We start from the raw sequence: 21717 nt of genomic DNA, 5'->3' as shown, positions 1-21717 counted from the left end.
GGGTGTGGCGGAGTCCCTCTGCTAGTTCCCTGGCAGGTGGGTTGCTATTGCAAACTAGGAGGGAGATGGGTGAGGTGGCTGGGAGGTTGGTCTGGTGCAAGCACATCAGTAGGAGTGCGGGATTGGATCTGCCAATGTGTTTGCCCCATCCCAGCTCCCCCCTCCACTGCCTTGCCTTTCATCATCTCCCATAGCTACAATTCCCAGAGTGGTTCAACAATTGATCTCTCTCCCCAGGGAACTCTGAGAAGTGTAGCTCTGTGAGGAAAATAAGTGTCTCTCAGCCCCTTATAAACTGCAGTTCCCAAGATGCTTTAGGGGAATCCATGATGGTTTAAAGTAGTATCACAGTCCTTTAAATGGATAGTGCAGATGGGGCCGAAAGTAAGAGTTCTATGTGTTGTTCTCCCTATCTTTGCATCTGGCCCTACCTGTCTTCTGCCTTTCACTCCACCCACATTTAGCATGTGCCTCCCAGAAGGGTTGCCCATAATAATAATAATAATAATAATAATAATAATAATAATACTTTTATTATTTATACCATCTGTGCTCCATCTGAAAAAAATTCCCCACACACTCCAGTACTAAAGGTTGATAGGTTGAGCTCATGTAACAGTTTTTGACTTAAACTACAAAAATGAAACAAAAACTCCAAGAAACCGTGATTATTTTGCAGCATGCCGCAGAACTGGAACAAAAGCAGAATGAATGTGAGAACAGGAAACTGCTGGGTGAAATTGTGAAGTACAGCAACGTCATACAGGTGAGCCTTTGAAAACTAGACTGTCAATTTCTCAAAACCTCAAGGTGAGCAGGAGTTTAAATATATCAGAAATGGCATGGAGTGTGAAAAGATTACATACCTCCATGCCCTACCAATCAGCTCTGCAGTGGGAGTTCCACAGCAGATTTTTTGATGTGTGAAATCAGTAAGCATGAGCTGTGATTACATTGCCTAGAGCAGGCTTCCTCAACCTGATGTTGATGTTGCAGATGTTGTGGGACTCCCATCAGTCTCAGCCAATGACCAGGGTGTTGTTGAACTTCTTCAACAACACAGAGTGTGCACAGCGAATGGAGCGTAGAAATAAAAAGCTGTCCATAATATATTTTCTTAGTTTTATTTTCAAAAATATAACAGCCAAACGCTGCAAGCCTTTACAATACATTTGATCAAATTAAATACAGTTTCAATTAACCAATTATCCTATCACATCCCTTTCTGCACCTAGTGCAGTAAGTAACTCCCCTTTTACTTAGGCAAAAAGTCGAGAGACCACAGGTGTGCAGCTAAGTAGGTCAACCTGCAAACATACACCTCTGAAACCAACCTGGTTCCTGAGTAATAGTAATTTATTATTTATACCCTGCCCATCTGGCTGAGTTTCCCCAGCCACTCTGGGTGTCTCCCAATTGAGTGTTAAAAACAATACAGCATTAAATATTAAAAACTTCCCTAAACAGGGCTGCCTTCAGATGTCTTTTAAAAATAGGATAGCTGCTTATTTCCTTTATATTTGATGGGAGGGCACCACTACTGAGAAGGCCCTCTGTCTGGTTCCCTGTAACCTCACTTCTTGCCATGAGGGAACCGCCAGAAGTCCCTCGGCACTGGATCTCAGTGTTCGGGCTGAACGATGGGGGTGGAGATGTTCCTTCAGGTATACAGGACCGAGGCCATTTAGGGCTTTAAAGGTCAGCACCAACACTTTGAATTGTTCTCGGAAACCTACTGGGAGCCAATGCAGATCTCTCAGGACCGATGTTATGTGGTCTTGGCGGCCGCCCCCAGTCACCAGTCTAGCTCCACATTCTGGATTAATCACAGTTTCCGGGTCACCTTCAAAGGTAGCCCCACATAGAGTGCATTGCACTAGTCCAAGCGGGAGATAACTAGAGCATGCACTACTTTAAGATAAATAAAAATCAACACAGGGATGGTGGGAGTTTGCTCCCAACAATGTCTGCAGGGCGTCTTGTTGGCTACCCCTGGAGATGGTTAACCAGACAAGAAAAAGTCAGGTGGGAATTCAGTCCTACACTTAACCACCTAACGAACATATTGTTTTATGATTGCTGAATATCTTGTCTTGCCTTCAACCATACAAACTCCCATGTTGGATTGTTTTGAGGTGATGTTTTGATAATTGAAATTATTCCCAGTTACAATGATTTGCCAAAGAACAGGTTGTTAAACCCACTTGAAATATGTTAAAGCATAGTGTTTTTTCAGACTGTCAGAAGTGATTTCATGTGTAAGTCTAATTTCTCTCAAAAAACATGTTTGCGCTGCTAACTGTGATATCACGGCTGTAAATCTGGCCTACACATCTCATGACCTCCTGAGCTGAATGCTTGCACTGTCACCAACCAGGTGTTTGACAATCCCTCTGTGTGGTTCTTGGCTGGCTACAACAAGCATTAATCCTTTGGTGTAAAGGAGGCCTCATTGTGGGTTGAGTTGTGGCCAGTCTTCAACCAGAACACATGTGTACATTCATTTGTTTTACTTTATTTACAGCTACTTCACATAAAAAGCAACAAATACCTTACGGTGAATAAGAGATTGCCAGCCCTATTGGAGAAGAATGCTATGCGGGTCTCTCTGGATGCTGCTGGGAATGAGGGGTCCTGGTTTTACATCCAGCCCTTTTGGAAATTGAGGAGTGAAGGTGACAATGTAAGTGAATGAAATATGCTTCTGGGAGTTGCTGGAATAGGCACTGTTACCGCCTCCCCATCCAAAGTATTTCTAGGACTTTGTATGACCCTTGTTGTGCAGCGCTTGTTGCTCTGCTCCATAATGCAATGTGCTTAAACCCTGATGCAGTGGCATCTTGGGATATTATTCTAAAAGGTGGTATGGGACAGAAATCATATTCAAGGGAACTGAGCAAGTAAGAAGGGGAGACCTAATGGGCTATTAACACCTGAAGAGCTCTGCTGCACCCGACCACAGGCCGATCTCATGCAGCATTTTGATCTCACAAAGCCCATCCAGATGCCCTTGAGAAGTTGCAAGGAGGTCATGAGTGCAACAGCACTTCCCTTGCTTGTGATTCCCAGCAACTGTTGTATGGAGGCATGCTGCCTCTGAAAGTGGAGGGAGAGCACAGCCATTGTTTCATTTGTGTGTGGAGACCCTTTAACCCGGCCTAAAATACATTCAGACAGGACTCAGATTTTTGGTTTGGTTTTTGGCAGAATTTAGGCCACAACTTTATCGATTACAAATCAAGTGTGTGGTTGCATAGGCTCTGGTTTGGCAAGCGCCTGCACTCGGGCAGACAGCGCTGACTCCAGTTAGCAACTGGAAATCAGACTATGGGTGAGCACCTGGGACAGAGGCCGGCAGCAGTATCTGCCGCCTCCCCCAGATGAGCCCTGAACTCGGGCTCAGGGCACAACCCCGCACGGGGAAGACCAACCATCAGTCCTTGGATTCCTTTTACAGGAATACCCATGGATAGGGTTGGCTAGGAATCCTGCCACCCCTATTGACAAGAACCAGAGCCTATCTGCCAGCCACAAAGAGTGTGAGCGCTCCCGCCAACCACTCACTCCTGTAACCAATCCCTTAACCACGCTGACACGGAGGTCAGCCATAAATCGTTCCCAGATACAGACAAATGGACCCCGTCCTGCCTGTACAGGGATGCATTGCGTGTGGTAATGCCTGGGTGACGGATGGCCATCCTGCCAAGAGACAAAAACTTCTTGGCCACTGCGCTCTGGATGCGCCTCAAGGCCCGCTCGGTGGCAGCTGGGCAATGACCCCCTCTCCAATTGCGTCATGGCAGCAGTTGCAACCAGAAAAGTTTAAGTCCAGGAAGAGCTGCAAGCAACTCTTGCGGGTTCGCAGATACAGACCAGGAGCTTCCAGCAGGTCGTTCTTGCCCAGCTGGAGCACCATTGCAGCAGGCGTGCCATCTCGGACACCTTCACCCGCAACGTTGGAAGAAGCTCCCCCCAACGCATGCCTCATCTGGATATCCAGGACAGCCACACATGGTGAGGAAGGCCGAGCCTCTGTCCAAACCAGACTCCACCGCCCTCTTGCTGGCCCAGTGGATGATGCTGTGGCCCGCAATCCAGATATGCATGGGAGGCGGATCTAGGAGATGAACAAACAATTAGCAAGTGCACCTCAGCACTGTTTCCGGATGTATCCCTTTTACGCTTCAGATTTCCAACGGCCCAGGTCCTTGATCCTTTCTACTGACAGGCCCAAATGCATAGCCGTAGTGGCTACCCCAATGCGAAAGGAATGAGGTGCAAATTCGCTGGTTGTCAGGCCACAAGCTGCGATTGCTTTGCGCATTACTGCAGCAAACTGATGGCGACTTAAGCATGACCCATCCTGATGGATGAGAAAGGGAACACCCCCAGGTGGGCAAAGGAGCAAATATCTCTTGACATCCTTAACCAGACAGGGGCTGGGCTGGAATGTGGCAGGCAGCCACATCACAGCTCCTCTGCCCAGCTGGTCTGTTTTTGAATTGCGCACTGTCAGGACCAGCTCAGCATTGGACACTTGGATGTCCTGCAAAAGTAAACCCCTGGAAACCCTGTTTTTGGATGCCTCCAGTACCACCTCGCCCACACACAATGCACCAAAATATGTGACTGGAAAGGCTGCAGCGAGAAGTCTTGCCTCATATGTGGACCAGCAAATAAGCCTCAGCTGCTTGCACATATTGCAAAGCATTTCAAAAGTAACTGGCCATCTACCTGGCGTGGCGGGAGGCTGTAGCCTTCCCCAACCCTCAAGGGCTTTTTTCACCACAAATTTAGCACAGGGATCCCTTTTGTAGAGGGACTTGCAGAAAAAAGGAAATTGCGGAAGCTTGAATTTGGATGGACTTGACCGCTTGCCCCAAAGTGTGCAAATGAGCCAAATATTGCAACACTTGTTGTGTTGTGGGACAATTAGGAACGGGGCCACCAGTAGGCTGAGCGGTAAAGGAAAGAAAGTCAATCCAGGCCTTCTTATAAGACCTCAAGGTAGAAGGAGAAATTGATGCCACTACTCCCTGCATGACAATGATTTGCCAAGGCTCCAGAGATGAGGTGGGAAATATTCCGGACACTGCTGGGCAGCTGGCGCCAACGATCTGAAGCGCTGCATCTGAAATCGGGATAGGGCATCGTCAATGTCATTATTAGTGCCAGGTACAAAATGGGCAGAAAAGATTATGTTAAACCTGAGGCAGCACAGCACAAAAGTGTGCAGCAGGGCACAGACTTGACTGGAGCAGGATGATTGCCCGCCAAAACGCTCACCACCGCTTGGTTATCAGTCCAGAAACAGACCCGGCAGTCCTGGAACTCCTTGGTCCAGATGTGCACTGCCACTACTATGGGAAAAAACTCAAGAAATGTTAAATTGCGAATAACCACTGTGCCCCTGGACACCTCTGAGCGCACCAGTGGCCTCTAAAATAGAGTCCAAAGCCGAGCAAGCTGGCAGCATCCAAATGGACCTGGAAATCAAACTGCAAATTCAAGGCATCTTGCCATAGTGACACACCATTGAAATCCTGCAGAAATGTGAGCCACATCTGGAAGTCTGCCCTAACTTCACCATTTAATCACACCCGATGGTATGGATAGCGCAGACAGTCTGGCTAAGCGAGCGCAGAAAGGGTAGCCTGGAGCCGCTACTCTGCAGGCAAAATTCAAATGCCCCAAAAGGGACTGGATCTGCCTCAGGGTAACTTTTTTACATGGCAGAAAAATTAAAATTAGCTCGTGTAAAGCCAACATTTTATTTTCAGGCAAGGCGGAAGTCTGCGCCACAGTATCCAACTGGATACCCAAATAAGACAGTTTTGTTGATGGGCCCTCGGTTTTGTCAGCAGCCAGGGGTACAGCCAACTCAGCTGTAAGGTCATTAAAGGCCTGCAGCAGCAGTAAGCATTCATTAGAATCAGCTGCAGAGCTTAAAAGAAAGTCATCCAAATAAGGGGTCATGCCCCTTCTCCCGATGGGCCCAACTAAGAAACGTGCTAAAAGCCTCAAAAGCTGCACAGGAGATAGAGCAGCCCATAGGCATAGCTTTATCTACATAAAATGTGCCCTCAAATTGAAAACCCAGGTATCTGAAATCCAAGGGGTGAACTGGGAGCAAGCGGAAAGCTGCTTCAATGTCACATTTTGCTAACAATGCACCTTTTCCAAAACTCTTGATTAATTTAAAAGTAGTGTATTTGACTGAAGACAATTTAGGAGGAATAGCATCTTTTACTTGGAAAGGACAAATTATGAATCATGCGGTATTCACCAGGCGCCTTGTTAGGCACCACACCTAAAGGTGATAGATGCAGGTCAGAATAAGGAAGGGCATTAAAAGGGCCAGCCATCCTGCACCTCGAAAGGGCCGTTCAACTCCACAGGAGGTGGGCACAATGACTGCCTGAACATTTGCTACAAACTTGGGGGTATTTACAGCCTGCATGCTGATAGGATCCTTTGTTGTACTCCCAGCAAACTAGAGACTTGCCCTGCTTCTTGGGCTCTGGCTTGCTCTTTGACTGCTTGGTAGATTTGGACTCATAATGAGGGGAAACATAGGTTGTCCACGCATTGAGATCTTTACGATCCCAACGAGCAGAAGGGATCTTAGATGCTCTATGGCAGGGGTCAGCAAACTTTTTCAGCAGGGGGCCGGTCCACTGTCATCAGACCCCCCCAGACTATTTGGGGGGGGGTGAATTCCTATGCCCGACAAATAACCCAGAGATGCATTTTAAATAAAAGGACACATTCTACTCATGTAAAAACATCAGGCAGGCCCCACAAATAACCCAGAGATGCATCTTAAATAAAAGGACGCGGGCCGGATTTAGAAGGTGATTGGGCCGCATCCGGCCCCTGGGCCTTAGTTTGGGGATCCCTGCTCTATGGCGAGAGGTCTCATCATAGGTAATGGCAGCTTCAGAGCCAGCCAGCGAATAAGCCCCACACACCAAGGACAAATAAATCCAAAGGTATAAACTGTGTTTGAGGTAAGCAGCTGAGACCATGCCAGAAAACACCTGGAAGGCATCCAGCCATTTTTCCTAAGGTCTTTATGACCTTGCCAGATGAGGTCTTCCCCTTTGCAGAAGCAGATGACTTGTCTTTGCTAGGGCACTTACTAGGGGGAGAGCAACTTAAAAATGTCTACATAACGCCCATTCAGAATTCTATTGCACAATCTGGAGGAGAGATGGGCACCTGGAATAAGATCCTTAACCGTGTTGGTAGAGACCTTTGTGTCTCTCATAGGGATCCCTTAGACACACTCCAGAGGCAGCCGTATCTTTTCCTTGAGTGTTAGCCCTGTGCAGCCACGCCCACTTGGGCAGGCCTGCAGCCCCTTCTCCATGGCCCCAGTAGAGGCCAAGCGCTGCATCGTCGTCATCCTCCGAGGACTCAGTAGACGTACCAGTTGAGAAGGAGCTTTCCCCTTCTCTGCGTCTTTTTGCCCTGCGTCTGGAATGACTAGAAGAATCCCAACCAAGCCTATGAAGAGGCGTGTAGTGGTGATTGGGGATTCCCTACTGAGGGGTACAGAAGCAGTGATTTGTGGGCCTGACAAGATGTCTCGAGAGGTGTGCTGTCTACCTGGGGCCAAGATCAAAGATGTAACAGAACGGCTGCAAGGAATCATAAAACCCACCGACAAATACCCCTTCCTTTTGGTGCATGTGGGAACCAATGACACTGCAAGCCATAGCTTACAGAAGATCAAAAATGATTATGAGGCTCTGGGCAGGAAGTTGAAGCAATTAGATGCACAAATTGTCATCTCTTCTGTCCTCCCAGTTGAACGACATGGCCCAGGGAGAGAGGGGAAAATAGGGGAAGTGAACAACTGGCTTCGCAAATGGTGCAAACAGGAACGGTTTGGATTCCTAGATCACGGTCTGCAGTTTCTTGAAGATGGACTTCTGGCAAGTGATGGACTGCACCTCACAAAAGTTGGGAGGAATGTTTTTGCCACGAAACTCAAACACCTCATCAGGAGGGCTTTAAACTGACTTATGTGGTGGAGGGAGACAGTGGTCCTGAAGGTAGGAGTCTATCAAATGCTGAAGATGATCATCCAAATGTCAAGGACCAAATGGAGCAAGTAGCATGCAGACCTAGTGGTGGGACGAAAATATCCTTAAATAAGAGACATGGGGGAATGATCAACGGTCTTCAATGTCTGTATACTAATGCACAGAGCATGGGAAATAAACAAGATGAACTTGAGCTCTTGGTACAGCAAACTAAATATGACATAATAGGCATCACTGAAACCTGGTGGGATGAGTCTCATGACTGGAATGTAGTAATAGAAGGATACAATCTATTTAAGAGAAATAGACCAAACAGGAAAGGAGGAGGAGTAGCTTTATATGTTAGGGATATGTATACCTGTGAGGAGATCCAGGATTTAAAACTTCAAAGCCAAATTGAGAGTATCTGGGTCAAAATTAAGGGAGAGAAAAACAACAGTGATCTCATTGTGGGAGTTTACTATAGATCCCCAAGCCAAACTGAGGACACAGATGATGCCTTCCTGGAACAGATGGCCAAGCATTCCAAAGGAAGTGAGATAGTAGTAATGGGGGATTTCAACTATCCTGATATTTGTTGGATGTCAAACTCAGCCAAGAGCATAAGGTCGAACAGATTCCTCACTGGCCTTGCAGACAATTTCATTGTCCAGAAAGTGGGAGAAGCAACAATAGGATCAGCCATTTTAGATCTGGTCCTAACCAATAGTGATGACTTGGTTAGTGGGGTAGAAGTGGCAGGATCATTAGGTGGGAGTGACCATGCTCTTCTGGAGTTTATTATCCAGCGGAAAGGAGCAACCAAGCATACTAAGGTCCAAATTCTAGACTTTAAGAAAGCCGACTTCAGAAAACTTAGGGAAACGCTGGGTGAAATCCCATGGACAGTAATACTAAAAGGGAAGGGAGTTCATGATGGTTGGGAGTTTGTTAAAAGGGAGATATTAAAAGCACAACTTCAGGCAATACCAATGAGACGGAAACATGGAAGGTGCCTAAAGAAGCCAGGCTGGCTATCTAAAGAACTTTTGACTGAGTTAAGATTTAAAAGGGATATGTACAAAAAATGGAAAAGGGGGGAAATCTCCAGAGAGGAATTCAAACATATAGCCAGCACGTGTAGAGACAAAGTCAGAAAAGCTAAAGCACAGAATGAACTCAGGCTCGCCAGAGAGGTTAAAAGCAACAAAAAGGGCTTTTATGGGTATGTCCGTAGCAAAAGGAAAAACAAGGAAACAGTGGGGTCACTCAGAGGAGAAGATGGTGAAATGCAAACAGGGGACAGAGAAAGGGCAGAACTCCTCAATGCCTTTTTTGCCTCAGTCTTCTCCAAGAAAGAAAAAAACGCCCGACCTGAAGAATATGGAGCAGATGATTCAGCAGGGGAAACACAGCCCAGAATAAGTAAGGAGGTAGTACAAGAATACTTGGCTAGTTTAGATGTATTCAAGTCTCCAAGGCCAGATGAACTACATCCAAGAGTATTAAAAGAACTGGCAGAGGTGATTTCAGAACCACTGGCAATAATCTTTGAAAATTCCTGGAGAACAGGCGAAGTTCCAGCAGACTGGAGGAGGGCAAATGTTGTCCCTATTTTCAAAAAGGGGAAAAGAGAGGACCCAAACAATTACCGCCCAGTCAGCCTGACATCAATACCAGGAAAGATTCTAGAGCAGATCATTAAGCAAACAGTCTGTGATCACCTAGAAAGAAACTCTGTGATCACTAAAAGTCAGCATGGGTTCCTGAAAAATAAGTCATGTCAGACTAATCTGATCTCATTTTTTGACAGAATTACAAGCCTGGTAGATGAAGGGAACGCTGGGGATGTAGCCTATCTTGATTTCAGCAAGGCCTTTGACAAGGTGCCCCATGATATTCTTGTAAAGAAGCTGCTAAAATGTGGGCTAGACAATGCTACCATTCAGTGGATTTGTAGCTGGCTTACTGACCGAACCCAAAGGGTGCTCATCAATGGCTCCTCCTCATCCTGGAGAGTAGTGACTAGTGGGGTGCCACAGGGTTCTGTCTTGGGCCCAGTCTTGTTCAACATCTTTATCAATGACTTGGATGATGGGCTTGAGGGAATCCTGAGCAAGTTTGCAGATGACACCAAGTTGGGAGGGGTGGCTAATACCCCAGAGGACAGGATCACACTTCAGAATGACCTGAACAGATTAGACAACTGGGCCAAAGCAAACAAGATGAATTTTAACAAGGAGAAATGTAAAGTACTACACTTGGGCAAAAAAATGAAAGGCACAAATACAGGATGGGAGACACCTGGCTTGAGAGCAGTACATGTGAAAAGGATCTAGGAGTTTTGGTTGACCACAAACTTGACATGAGTCAGCAGTGTGATGCAGCAGCTAAAAAAGCCAATGCAATTCTGGGCTGCATCAATAGGAGTATAGCATCTAGATCAAGGGAAGTAATAGTACCACTGTATTCTGCTCTGGTCAGACCTCACCTGGAGTATTGTGTCCAGTTCTGGGCACCACAGTTCAAGAAGGATACTGATAAGCTGGAACGTGTCCAGAAGAGGGCAACCAAAATGGTCAAAGGCCTGGAAACGATGCCTTATGAGGAACGGCTTAGGGAGCTGGGTATGTTTAGCCTGGAGAAGAGAAGGTTAAGGGGTGATATGATAACCATGTTCAAATATATAAAAGGATGTCATATAAAGGAGGGAGAAAGGTTGTTTTCTGCTGCTCCAGAGAATCATAGAATCATAGAGTTGGAAGAGTCCACAAGGGCCATCCAGTCCAACCCCCTGCCAAGCAGCGGACACGGAGCAACGGATTCAAACTACAAGAAAGAAAATTCCACCTAAACATTAGGAAGAACTTCCTGACAGTAAGAGCTGTTCGGCAGTGGAATTTGCTGCCAAGGAGTGTGGTGGAGTCTCCTTCTTTGGAGGTCTTTAAGCAGAGGCTTGACAGCCATCTGTCAGGAATGCTTTGATGGTGTTTCCTGCTTGGCAGGGGGTTGGACTGGATGGCCCTTGTGGTCTCTTCCAACTCTATGATTCTATGATTCTATGATTATATGACTGGTCTTATGCCGCTTTCTCCCAGACAATGGCACCCTTGGCACAACAATGGCACTCTTCCTCTGAAGATTGGACATGGAACACTTCCCTCTGAGGGGGGGGAGCAAACCTGCAGAGAATGAGAAAGAGAAGGGTGCAAGCAACTTTGCGCAGAACCCAAACTGCCCCTCCCACGCTGCCCAGCAGGAAGGTCTAAAGGACCGGGGGCCAGGGGAGCAGACTGCAGGTGAGACTAGGCCGAAGGTGATGGGCCTCCTCTAGGAGGGCCTGAACTCTCCCCCTGTGCTCCCTTCTCTAGGTGGGAGCAGGTTGCTAGAGCTGGGAGAATAAAGCCCCTGAAGGGTCCAGTTGCTCGCTGTCTTAGTTCTTGGAAGGGGCCTGGATCTCATATACAGTGGGAGCAGTGGAAGGACCCAGCTGAGAAGCGGGTGGCCTGCTAGAAAAACGTTGTGCCGAAGAATCCATTTCTGAATGAAGTCTGACCAACGCCGTTGGGTCAGAGCCCACATCAGCCATGACAGATTGCAGGCGGTGAGCAATGGCCTGGGGCAAAGCCGGAGGCGGGGTGGAATGAAGGGCCTGAGATGGGGTCCGTATTGTCCGCCGCACAGGGAGAGGTGGGCTTGGATTACGCTTTACTGCCATTATATTCTTAAATGCAATAAGGAAAATTAATTAATTGAGGACTGCACCACAAAATGGTGTTTCCTGCCAAAACAAGATGGCCGCCAGACCTAAGATAGCATTCCCACCTAAATCGGCTACCCCAGGAAGAAGGGTGGGGCCTGCAAATGGCGGTCACACTGACTCCCATCTGATAAGCTCAATACAATAATTAAACAATTGATGCAATAATCAGCAGCAAATTAATCTTATGCACGAGAGGGAGTCTTTCAGTACCAGTAAGGAAGCTGCAAAATTAGCCGCAAGCCGCGTGAAGCGGCAGCAAGCGAGCCTGGCGGCAAATGGAGCCTTTGCGCTGCAAACGCAGCTAAAAGAAAGCCCGACACGTGCTGAAGATCGGATAGCTGATAAGTGCGCAGAAGAAAACTCCCGGAAGGGGCTACTGGGCAAAGCCGCCGAAAGGGGCTAGAACCCCAATAAATCAAAGGGGGAAGGGGGGTGGGGGGTAGGAAGGGTTGGGGAGGATGAAAGAAAAACAAAAGAAAAATGGAAGATTGGAATTACAAATTGAACACAATGAAAGTAAATGAAAGGACAAATAAATAGAGGGGGAAGATTAGAATGATTCACCGTTTGAAGAGAGCTTTCCACAGAGGATCACTGCTTTTCCTTCAGGCTGGCAACGGAGACAGGTATGTCTGTCTGTGTTCTGGTGAAAAATAAAAAAATTCCTTCAGTAGCACCTTAAAGACCAACTAAGTTTATATTTTGGTATGAGCTTTCGTGTGCATGCACACTTCTTCAGATGCATGCACACGAAAGCTCATACCAAAATATAAACTTAGTTGGTCTTTAAGGTGCTACTGAAGGAATTTTTTTATTTTGCTTCGACTCAGACCAACACGGCTACCTACCTGTGTTCTGGTGCACTGTGACCTGAAAAGAAGATCTTTAAGGTCACATGCAGGGAATATATAGTGGTCCCTCTAACTCTTGACTGGCATGCCCTTAGCCCAATTGCACCCTGTTAGAGGGACCACCAATAGGGTGTTGTGGCTGCTCCAATTGTCCCCGCCCCAACACCTAGGCCTGATTGCTGGGTCCCACTTGTTAGGGAGGACCCAATTTGCGAGGTAACCAGGCCTCTTGTCACCTACAGTTCCCCTTTAACTTGTCCTAGGTGTATTTATTTACTTGCTAGGCTTCTGTTCTGCCCAATGGCCATAGAGCTCTGGGTGGCTGTCAGTAATGGTTGAAATAATAAAATAGAATAATGCACCAGATCTACAGCAAAATAAAATGACACAATATAAAACTAGTGAAGGTTAGCAGCAGTGAAACGATCTAAGAAGTACTAAAATAATTCTAAAACACCTGGGAGAATAAAGACCTCATCACCTGCTGTGGATAAAAGCACAGAGTAGGTACTAGGCAGACCTTTCTGGGAAGCCATTCTATGGCTGTGGTGCCACCCCTGAAAACACTGTCTTTAGGCAGCAGCAGTGGTAATGGGTGAGAAAAGGCAAAGCCCTTTGTGGCCAGATAGCAGCCACCCCAGGCTAGACTCAGTCACAGGGTTGGTAGTTGCTGACTTCAGACATGGAACCAGTTAATGTCACTAACATGGAGGGTTTTGGGGGGGGGGTCTTTAAAAAAAATTCTTATGCTTGATTTCTACTTTCAGTGAATTTTGAATTATTGATTCAATTCTGCAGGTTTGTTTTCTCTGACCTTACATGGCTTACATGGCTGTAAGTAATGTTTTTTTGCAGCATGGCATGCAAGGACACTTTGCATTAAGTAAAAAAGGGCATCACATTCTTATTGGAGACGTTCTGGCTTTAAAAATATGTATGTGTTTATTTCTATCTTTGTTTTAAAAAAATGCCAGGAAAAAATAGTGACTCCAAATCAGTATTTCTGACTTTACTTAGGCTTGGCAATTAACTGGTCAAATATTGTTAGATAATAGTCTTTCAAATGTTAATAAAAGTGTGCTAATTAAAAACAACTACTACTTGCTTCTAGAAAAGACATCAAGATGCCATCCCTCCTTGAGGCTTTATAGAGCTTTGCAGGTATGGTGAGGACTTCTGACCTTGCCATAATGATTCTTGCCTTCCTATGTTTGCTTGGTGCCGTCTCCTAAACGCTTTCCTTATCCGGCTCAGTGATGTCTTTGGAATCTCTGACTCTGTGGATCCTAAGGGGTTTAGGTAGAATAAAACTTGCAAACAGTTAAGGGAACTTGTGTGATTCTAAGTAAAGAAAAATTGTTCACAGTAATTGCCCGCAAACAGCTAAATAAATAATTTGTCTAATAAATGAACAGTGTGGCATTCTCCCTTGAGTGCAAGAGAAAAATTGAAATTTCCTGTTTACAGACTTTGTTGCCGGTCTGTCCAAACTCTTCTTTGATTCACAAAGGTGCTTCAGAGTTGTTTCTTTTCAAATTGCATTAGTACCAAAGTGACGGAACAACCACAGCAAACGGCTTATTTGTAATGCAGCTTGAATGACATAACCCCTATCCAAGGGGATTAATTAGCTGCCCATCAGAATAAGCTTCCATTTGCGTCCATTGAGCTCTGCACTGAGTGACTCTACCCTAATGAGGGATCCATCTCCAATTACTGGGTACTCCTGCTGTATGGCTTAACTAGGAGGAGAAAGAGCAGAAACTCCAGAGAGATATTAAAGTTGCAGGACAATGTGAGTGTTGAAGTACTAGGAAGCAAGGAGCCTTCAATATTGTTTGTTGGGTGACCCCATGATTTAATAAAAGCTAATGTGTCACTCACCTACATAAGTATTCTTGACCGTCCTCAAGCTGTAACCAATCAGTTGCCAGAATTTAGTCAGCTGATCTGCATCTTTACGCCAGTTCTACTGGAGCTACCATACATAAAGTATGAACTTTGCTTCCTCTCAAAATTTTGGCAAATGAGTTAAGGAGCAAAGACATTTGTGCATGCGTTCCAAAGAAAGCATGGCTCGTGTTCACCATTCATATCAGTCACTTTGTGGTTCTAGCTTGTGTGTGTAATTGTTCTAAATGATGAAATGTACACTGAATTGTTGTGGACTTTGCCATCACCTGTATGTCATTAGATCAGATCTTGTAAAATCTTACTGCACTGCATCTTAAGATATTTCTCGTCTTCCTGTATAGAAATTCATACAATGCAAATGATCTTTTTCTTTTTAGGTGGGAGGCAATTTGAGAGGTCAAGTTTCCAAGAACCAATTGTATATAATACCGTACCAGCAAGTGGATATAGCTAGCAATGGAACTATCCCCACAATCAATCTGTTTACCTTATTTGGGACATTCCTTTTTCTGCTTTTCAGCTGACAGTGTCTCAGATCAGTCAATAAAGGTTTAAAAGCAATGGAACAATATAATCAAAACAAATAGAGCAGATGAGTGCCAGACTAGATTTAACACATTTTTAGAGAGTAATTATTCAAATGTACAGAATCCACTGTTGCATCTGTTGTGAGCACCTTGGGAGTGTTAGTCCTGAAAGGCAGCACATGTCTGCTGAAAGCAAAGCAACAGTCTAAAAATGTGAAGAATGAAAAAAGCCTGGGCAAGTGAGATTGGATAGAAAATCACAGAAATCTGTGGTAAAAGAGGCAGTCCAGGTCACTAGAAATCAACAGAATTTTGCCACTGATTGCAATGTGATTGTATTTCTGTAGTGCCCCCCCCCAAAATGACTTAAGAATCTGGGGGTAGCTGTCATAATGTGGACTGTTCTGGATGACACTAGTAAAAAGTTGCCTTTGAATGAACCCCCACTCCGCTTAGAAGTTTGTGTGTTTTAACCATTCTATGATTTTAATATATGGCCATTTTTCACAGTAACATATTGTTATTTATTTATAAACTGTTAAAATATATTTAAAATTAAATTTCCAGAGATAATATATTCTCCCAAATTAATTCTATATATGCTTCTCCAGGAGTAAGTCCTGTTGAACTCAGTGGGCCTTACTTCTGTGTAGGGACATATTTGATTGTACTGTTAACTTTTTAGTTATAGGTAGGTAGCTGTGTTGGTCTGACGTAGTCAAAACAAAATTTAAAAAATCCTTCCAGCAGCACCTTAGAGACCAACTAAGTTTGTCATTGGGATGAGGAATATTTTTTTTTGTTAACTTTTTGTTCAGTTTGTTCAGGTGTATTAATCTTGGATGTGAAATTGTTTTTATACATACATTTATTTATTCTTTTTAAAAAAATGAGATTGTTTTATATATGTTTTTATTGTTTTTAGATGTTTCATAGGAGGTGACTCATAAATTAAAGGAAATAAATAAATAAATAATGAAAGAGCCAACCACTCAATTTGCAAAGCTCATTCCAGAAAAAAACAAATTAATAACCTCACTCTTTCTTACAATTCCCAGGACATTTATTTATTTGGAAAACTGAAAGCTGAGATTTCATAGTTTATCTAAGGGCTGCCAGAGGCAAAGGAGGACTGGGCTCCTGTACCTTTAACAGGGAATTTCAGCCAAGTTGAGCTTTTGTAGAAAGATACAGGAACCTTTTGTTAAAGGTAGAGGAACTCTGCTCTCTTTTGCATCTGGCCACCCTGCAGTTAGCTATTATACCAAGCCTATGAATGGGGTCTCACTTTAAACAGGAGGAAGAGGAGAAGGAACTAAAATAATCGTACGTGTGAAAGGAAATTGAATTACGATATATAACTCCTTTTCCAACTTCTGTCCTCCAGATTGTTGTAGGGGACAAAGTTGTACTGATGCCGGTCAGTGCAGGGCAGCCTCTTCATGCCAGCAACATCGAACTTCTGGATAACCCTGGGTGCAAAGAGGTGAGCTGTATTTAACTAGCCTGTGGTTCTGGTATGTAGAGTTAGGGTGTGGGATCAGTAGCAGACTGAGAGGAAACTAGAACTAATAGACTGACGTAGAGTAGCTCCATGCAAAAGAGGTTCGGGATTCTGCACCTTTAATAGTTGTACAGAAGAGGAAATTTTAGGAGGCCATAACTACACCTTTCCCATGCCATTGCTGCTTCCTGCCACTCAACAACACTGTGCTGTTTTTATTTACTAATGTTTTCTTCTTTTTAACAGGCACCAGAGCACTGACATTCTAAAAATCATATGAAAGTGTATGACTTACTAGGTAATAGAGATAGTGGCTGCATTCCCCCCCCCCCCCCACAAATGTGCATTTTGTCCCAAGAGTGTCTAGGTGGCCGCCATCTCCTATTGTTTGTTCTCAACAATTGGTAGTCAGAGGTAAACTGCCTTTACATGTTGAGACTTTGGTTAGCTATCTGTTACTTGCCTATTTATTTGCACATTGTGTTTTGCACCCCAACCTTTCATCCTGGAACTCAGGGCAGTGTAGATGGAGTTCCCCAGTTATCTCCCATCCAGATACTGATCACATGTGCCTCCAGACCATCCTCAGCAAACTAAATATGACATAATAGGCATCACTGAAACCTGGTGGGATGAGTCTCATGACTGGAATGTAGTAATAGAGGGATACAATCTATTTAAGAGAAATAGACCAAACAGGAAAGGAGGAGGAGTAGCTTTATATGTTAGGGATATGTATACCTGTGAAGAGATCCAGGATTTAAAACTTCAAAGCCAAATTGAGAGTATCTGGGTCAAAATTAAGGGAGAGAAAAACAACAGTGATCTCATTGTGGGAGTTTACTATAGATCCCCAAGCCAAACTGAGGACACAGATGATGCCTTCCTGGAACAGATGGCCAAGCATTCCAAAGGAAGTGAGATAGTAGTAATGGGGGATTTCAACTATCCTGATATTTGTTGGATGTCAAACTCAGCCAAGAGCATAAGGTCGAACAGATTCCTCACTGGCCTTGCAGACAACTTCATTGTCCAGAAAGTGGGAGAAGCAACAAGAGGATCAGCCATTTTAGATCTGGTCCTAACCAATAGTGATGACTTGGTTAGTGGGGTAGAAGTGGCAGGATCATTAGGTGGGAGTGACCATGCTCTTCTGGAGTTTATTATCCAGCGGAAAGGAGCAACCAAGCATACTAAGGTCCAAATTCTAGACTTTAAGAAAGCCGACTTCAGAAAACTTAGGGAAACGCTGGGTGAAATCCCATGGACAGTAATACTAAAAGGGAAGGGAGTTCATGATGGTTGGGAGTTTGTTAAAAGGGAGATATTAAAAGCACAACTTCAGGCAATACCAATGAGACGGAAACATGGAAGGTGCCTAAAGAAGCCAGGCTGGCTATCTAAAGAACTTTTGACTGAGTTAAGATTTAAAAGGGATATGTACAAAAAATGGAAAAGGGGGGAAATCTCCAGAGAGGAATTCAAACATATAGCCAGCACGTGTAGAGACAAAGTCAGAAAAGCTAAAGCACAGAATGAACTCAGGCTCGCCAGAGAGGTTAAAAGCAACAAAAAGGGCTTTTATGGGTATGTCCGTAGCAAAAGGAAAAACAAGGAAACAGTGGGGTCACTCAGAGGAGAAGATGGTGAAATGCATACAGGGGACAGAGAAAGGGCAGAACTCCTCAATGCCTTCTTTGCCTCAGTCTTCTCCAAGAAAGAAAAAAACGCCCGACCTGAAGAATATGGAGCAGATGATTCAGCAGGGGAAACACAGCCCAGAATAAGTAAGGAGGTAGTACAAGAATACTTGGCTAGTTTAGATGTATTCAAGTCTCCAGGGCCAGATGAACTACATCCAAGAGTATTAAAAGAACTGGCAGAGGTGATTTCAGAACCACTGGCAATAATCTTTGAAAATTCCTGGAGAACAGGCGAAGTTCCAGCAGACTGGAGGAGGGCAAATGTTGTCCCTATTTTCAAAAAGGGGAAAAGAGAGGACCCAAACAATTACCGCCCAGTCAGCCTGACATCAATACCAGGAAAGATTCTAGAGCAGATCATTAAGCAAACAGTCTGTGATCACCTAGAAAGAAACTCTGTGATCACTAAAAGTCAGCATGGGTTCCTGAAAAATAAGTCATGTCAGACTAATCTGATCTCATTTTTTGACAGAATTACAAGCCTGGTAGATGAAGGGAACGCTGTGGATGTAGCCTATCTTGATTTCAGCAAGGCCTTTGACAAAGTGCCCCATGGTATTCTTGTAAAGAAGCTGGTAAAATGTGGGCTAGACAATGCTACCATTCAGTGGATTTGTAGCTGGCTTACTGACCGAACCCAAAGGGTGCTCATCAATGGCTCCTCCTCATCCTGGAGAGTAGTGACTAGTGGGGTGCCACAGGGTTCTGTCTTGGGCCCAGTCTTGTTCAACATCTTTATCAATGACTTGGATGATGGGCTTGAGGGAATCCTGAGCAAGTTTGCAGATGACACCAAATTGGGAGGGGTGGCTAACACCCCAGAGGACAGGATCACACTTCAGAATGACCTTAACAGATTAGACAACTGGGCCAAAGCAAACAAGATGAATTTTAACAAGGAGAAATGTAAAGTACTACACTTGGGCAAAAAAAATGAAAGGCACAAATACAGGATGGGAGACACCTGGCTTGAGAGCAGTACATGTGAAAAGGATCTAGGAGTTTTGGTTGACCACAAACTTGACATGAGTCAGCAGTGTGATGCAGCAGCTAAAAAAGCCAATGCAATTCTGGGCTGCATCAATAGGAGTATAGCATCTAGATCAAGGGAAGTAATAGTACCACTGTATTCTGCTCTGGTCAGACCTCACCTGGAGTATTGTGTCCAGTTCTGGGCACCACAGTTCAAGAAGGATACTGATAAGCTGGAACGTGTCCAGAAGAGGGCAACCAAAATGGTCAAAGGCCTGGAAACGATGCCTTATGAGGAACGGCTTAGGGAGCTGGGTATGTTTAGCCTGGAGAAGAGAAGGTTAAGGGGTGATATGATAACCATGTTCAAATATATAAAAGGATGTCATATAGAGGAGGGAGAACGGTTGTTTTCTGCTGCTCCAGAGAAGCGGACACGGAGCAACGGATTCAAACTACAAGAAAGAAAATTCCACCTAAACATTAGGAAGAACTTCCTGACAGTAAGAGCTGTTCGGCAGTGGAATTTGCTGCCAAGGAGTGTGGTGGAGTCTCCTTCTTTGGAGGTCTTTAAGCAGAGGCTTGACAGCCATATGTCAGGAATGCTTTGATGGTGTTTCCTGCTTGGCAGGGGGTTGGACTGGATGGCCCTTGTGGTCTCTTCCAACTCTATGATTCTATGATTCTCTGATTCTCTCTTATCCTCTGTGAGCTTGACTATTACTTTTTCCTTTTCCTTTTTAACAGCAACCTAGACAAGTGGTCCCGCCAACAAAGCTTCATGTATTTACTGATAATTGTTTAATTCCATATTTTTGGGGGCGGTGGGGTGTCAATGGAATAATATAATTGTGATTGTCTTGAAAACAACAGCTATCATAGTAGACATTGGCAAGCATGAGCCTTGTCAGATTGTAATGCTCCAGAAGCATTAGTGTCTGGGCCTTCTGCAACATAACCTATGGTTATCTGTGCATTTGACTACAGGTAAATGCAGTCAACTGCAATACCAGCTGGAAGATAACCTTATTCATGAAATATAGTTGCTACAGAGAAGATGTACTCAAAGGTGTAAGTATGAATGAGGAAAATATTGATGTTTTTGAAATGGTAATACTGGGTATTGGGGTTTTTGTTTTTTGCTTTTTGTACATGAGCAAGAGACCACAAATCATGTAGTTTGAAATTGGTTTTAAATAGAATAAAAATGAATCTGTTCCATATTGTTTTCTTTTGTTCATTAGCCATGAAGAGTGGTGATTTTGTTGCATGAGCAGCTAACCTGCTGGGACAGAGCTGCAACAATAGCCTTCAAGTAGCAGTTGCTGCTTTGGAAAAAGGGAGGAAAGGGAGGGAGAAGGTGGTGGTGAAGTTGGGGCTCTGGGGGCACACGACCATGAGAACAGGATTGGCTCCGCCAGTGCATTGGCACAACCCCAAATTCTCAACTACCTCACACCTCTCTCTCCTGGTACACAATAGCAGCACTAATCCACCAGGCAAGCTGCTTGTGTTTCTTCGCATAGTATGCGAGCAAACTGCATCCATCTCCTCTTCCCCCTTTAATGAATTATTATTTCTAAACTGCCCTTCATCCCAGAATCACAGGGCAGTTTCAATATAAAAAGACAAAAATATACAACATAGTAACAAACAAAAGCAATTGCACCCATATATTGTTTAAGTTAAATTAAATTACATTAAATTAAATTAAAGGTCTGGTAGAAGAATAATGAAGGTGCCAGGTGAGCCTCCACAGTAAAGGCCTGTTCTTGTCTTGCTGCCCACCAACTATAATGCTTGACTATAATGAAGGGAAGACCTTGGTTTCAAACACATCATGGACACCTTAATCATTAAATAAATGGTATAGACACTTGAATCTAACAGAGAAGTATTCTTGCTACGATAACTTTGGCAAAGCTTCACTTTTGTGTTTGTGTTTCTTCAGGGAGATGTTGTCAGATTGTTCCATGCAGAACAGGAGAAGTTTCTGACCTGTGATGAGTATCAGAAGAAGCAACATATCTTCCTTCGCACAACACTGCGCCAGTCAGCCACTTCTGCAACTAGTTCTAAAGCTCTGTGGGAAATAGAGGTACTGTGTGATGCTTCTGATGTTTTCCCTAGCTTGGATTCAGAGAGTTAATAATATTTACCTCCTAAAGGGTAGTATCCAAGCATTCTCTTTATGTAATATATCTCACGCACGACTTCCACAGGTAGTGCATCATGACCCATGCCGTGGAGGAGCAGGGCAATGGAACAGCCTATTCAGATTTAAACATCTAGCAACGGGAAACTACTTGGCTGCAGAGGTAAGAGTCACCGACAGTTGGATGTGGTAGAGGGGGAATAACTGGGGTTGACAAAACAGGGCAGAGCCTTTGCTCTTTTGGAATTGTCACTGGGCCAGGTTGCATGTTGTTCTAAGAGCATGGATGCTGCTGGAA

General features: G+C 44.5%; 1 protein-coding gene across 9 annotated transcripts in view; it reads left to right on the top strand.

Annotated features, from left to right (window-relative positions):
- Positions 1-21717, top strand: part of ITPR2 (inositol 1,4,5-trisphosphate receptor type 2) — a 264276-nt gene that overhangs the window by 35518 nt on the left and 207041 nt on the right. For all 9 annotated transcript variants that reach the window (XM_035127537.3, XM_035127538.3, XM_088652318.1 and 6 more), the window contains 6 exons: positions 680-766; positions 2525-2683; positions 16473-16571; positions 20252-20335; positions 21216-21362; positions 21487-21582. In XM_035127537.3, coding sequence (XP_034983428.1) covers positions 680-766; positions 2525-2683; positions 16473-16571; positions 20252-20335; positions 21216-21362; positions 21487-21582 — 672 coding nt within the window. The remainder of the gene's footprint in view (positions 1-679; positions 767-2524; positions 2684-16472; positions 16572-20251; positions 20336-21215; positions 21363-21486; positions 21583-21717) is intronic.

This window comes from Zootoca vivipara, chromosome 9, assembly GCF_965207765.1.
Source record: "Zootoca vivipara chromosome 9, rZooViv2.hap1.1, whole genome shotgun sequence".
NCBI lineage: Eukaryota > Metazoa > Chordata > Lepidosauria > Squamata > Lacertidae > Zootoca > Zootoca vivipara.
Note: the sequence above shows the minus strand (reverse complement) of the source record. Positions and strands in the feature narration are given on the sequence as shown.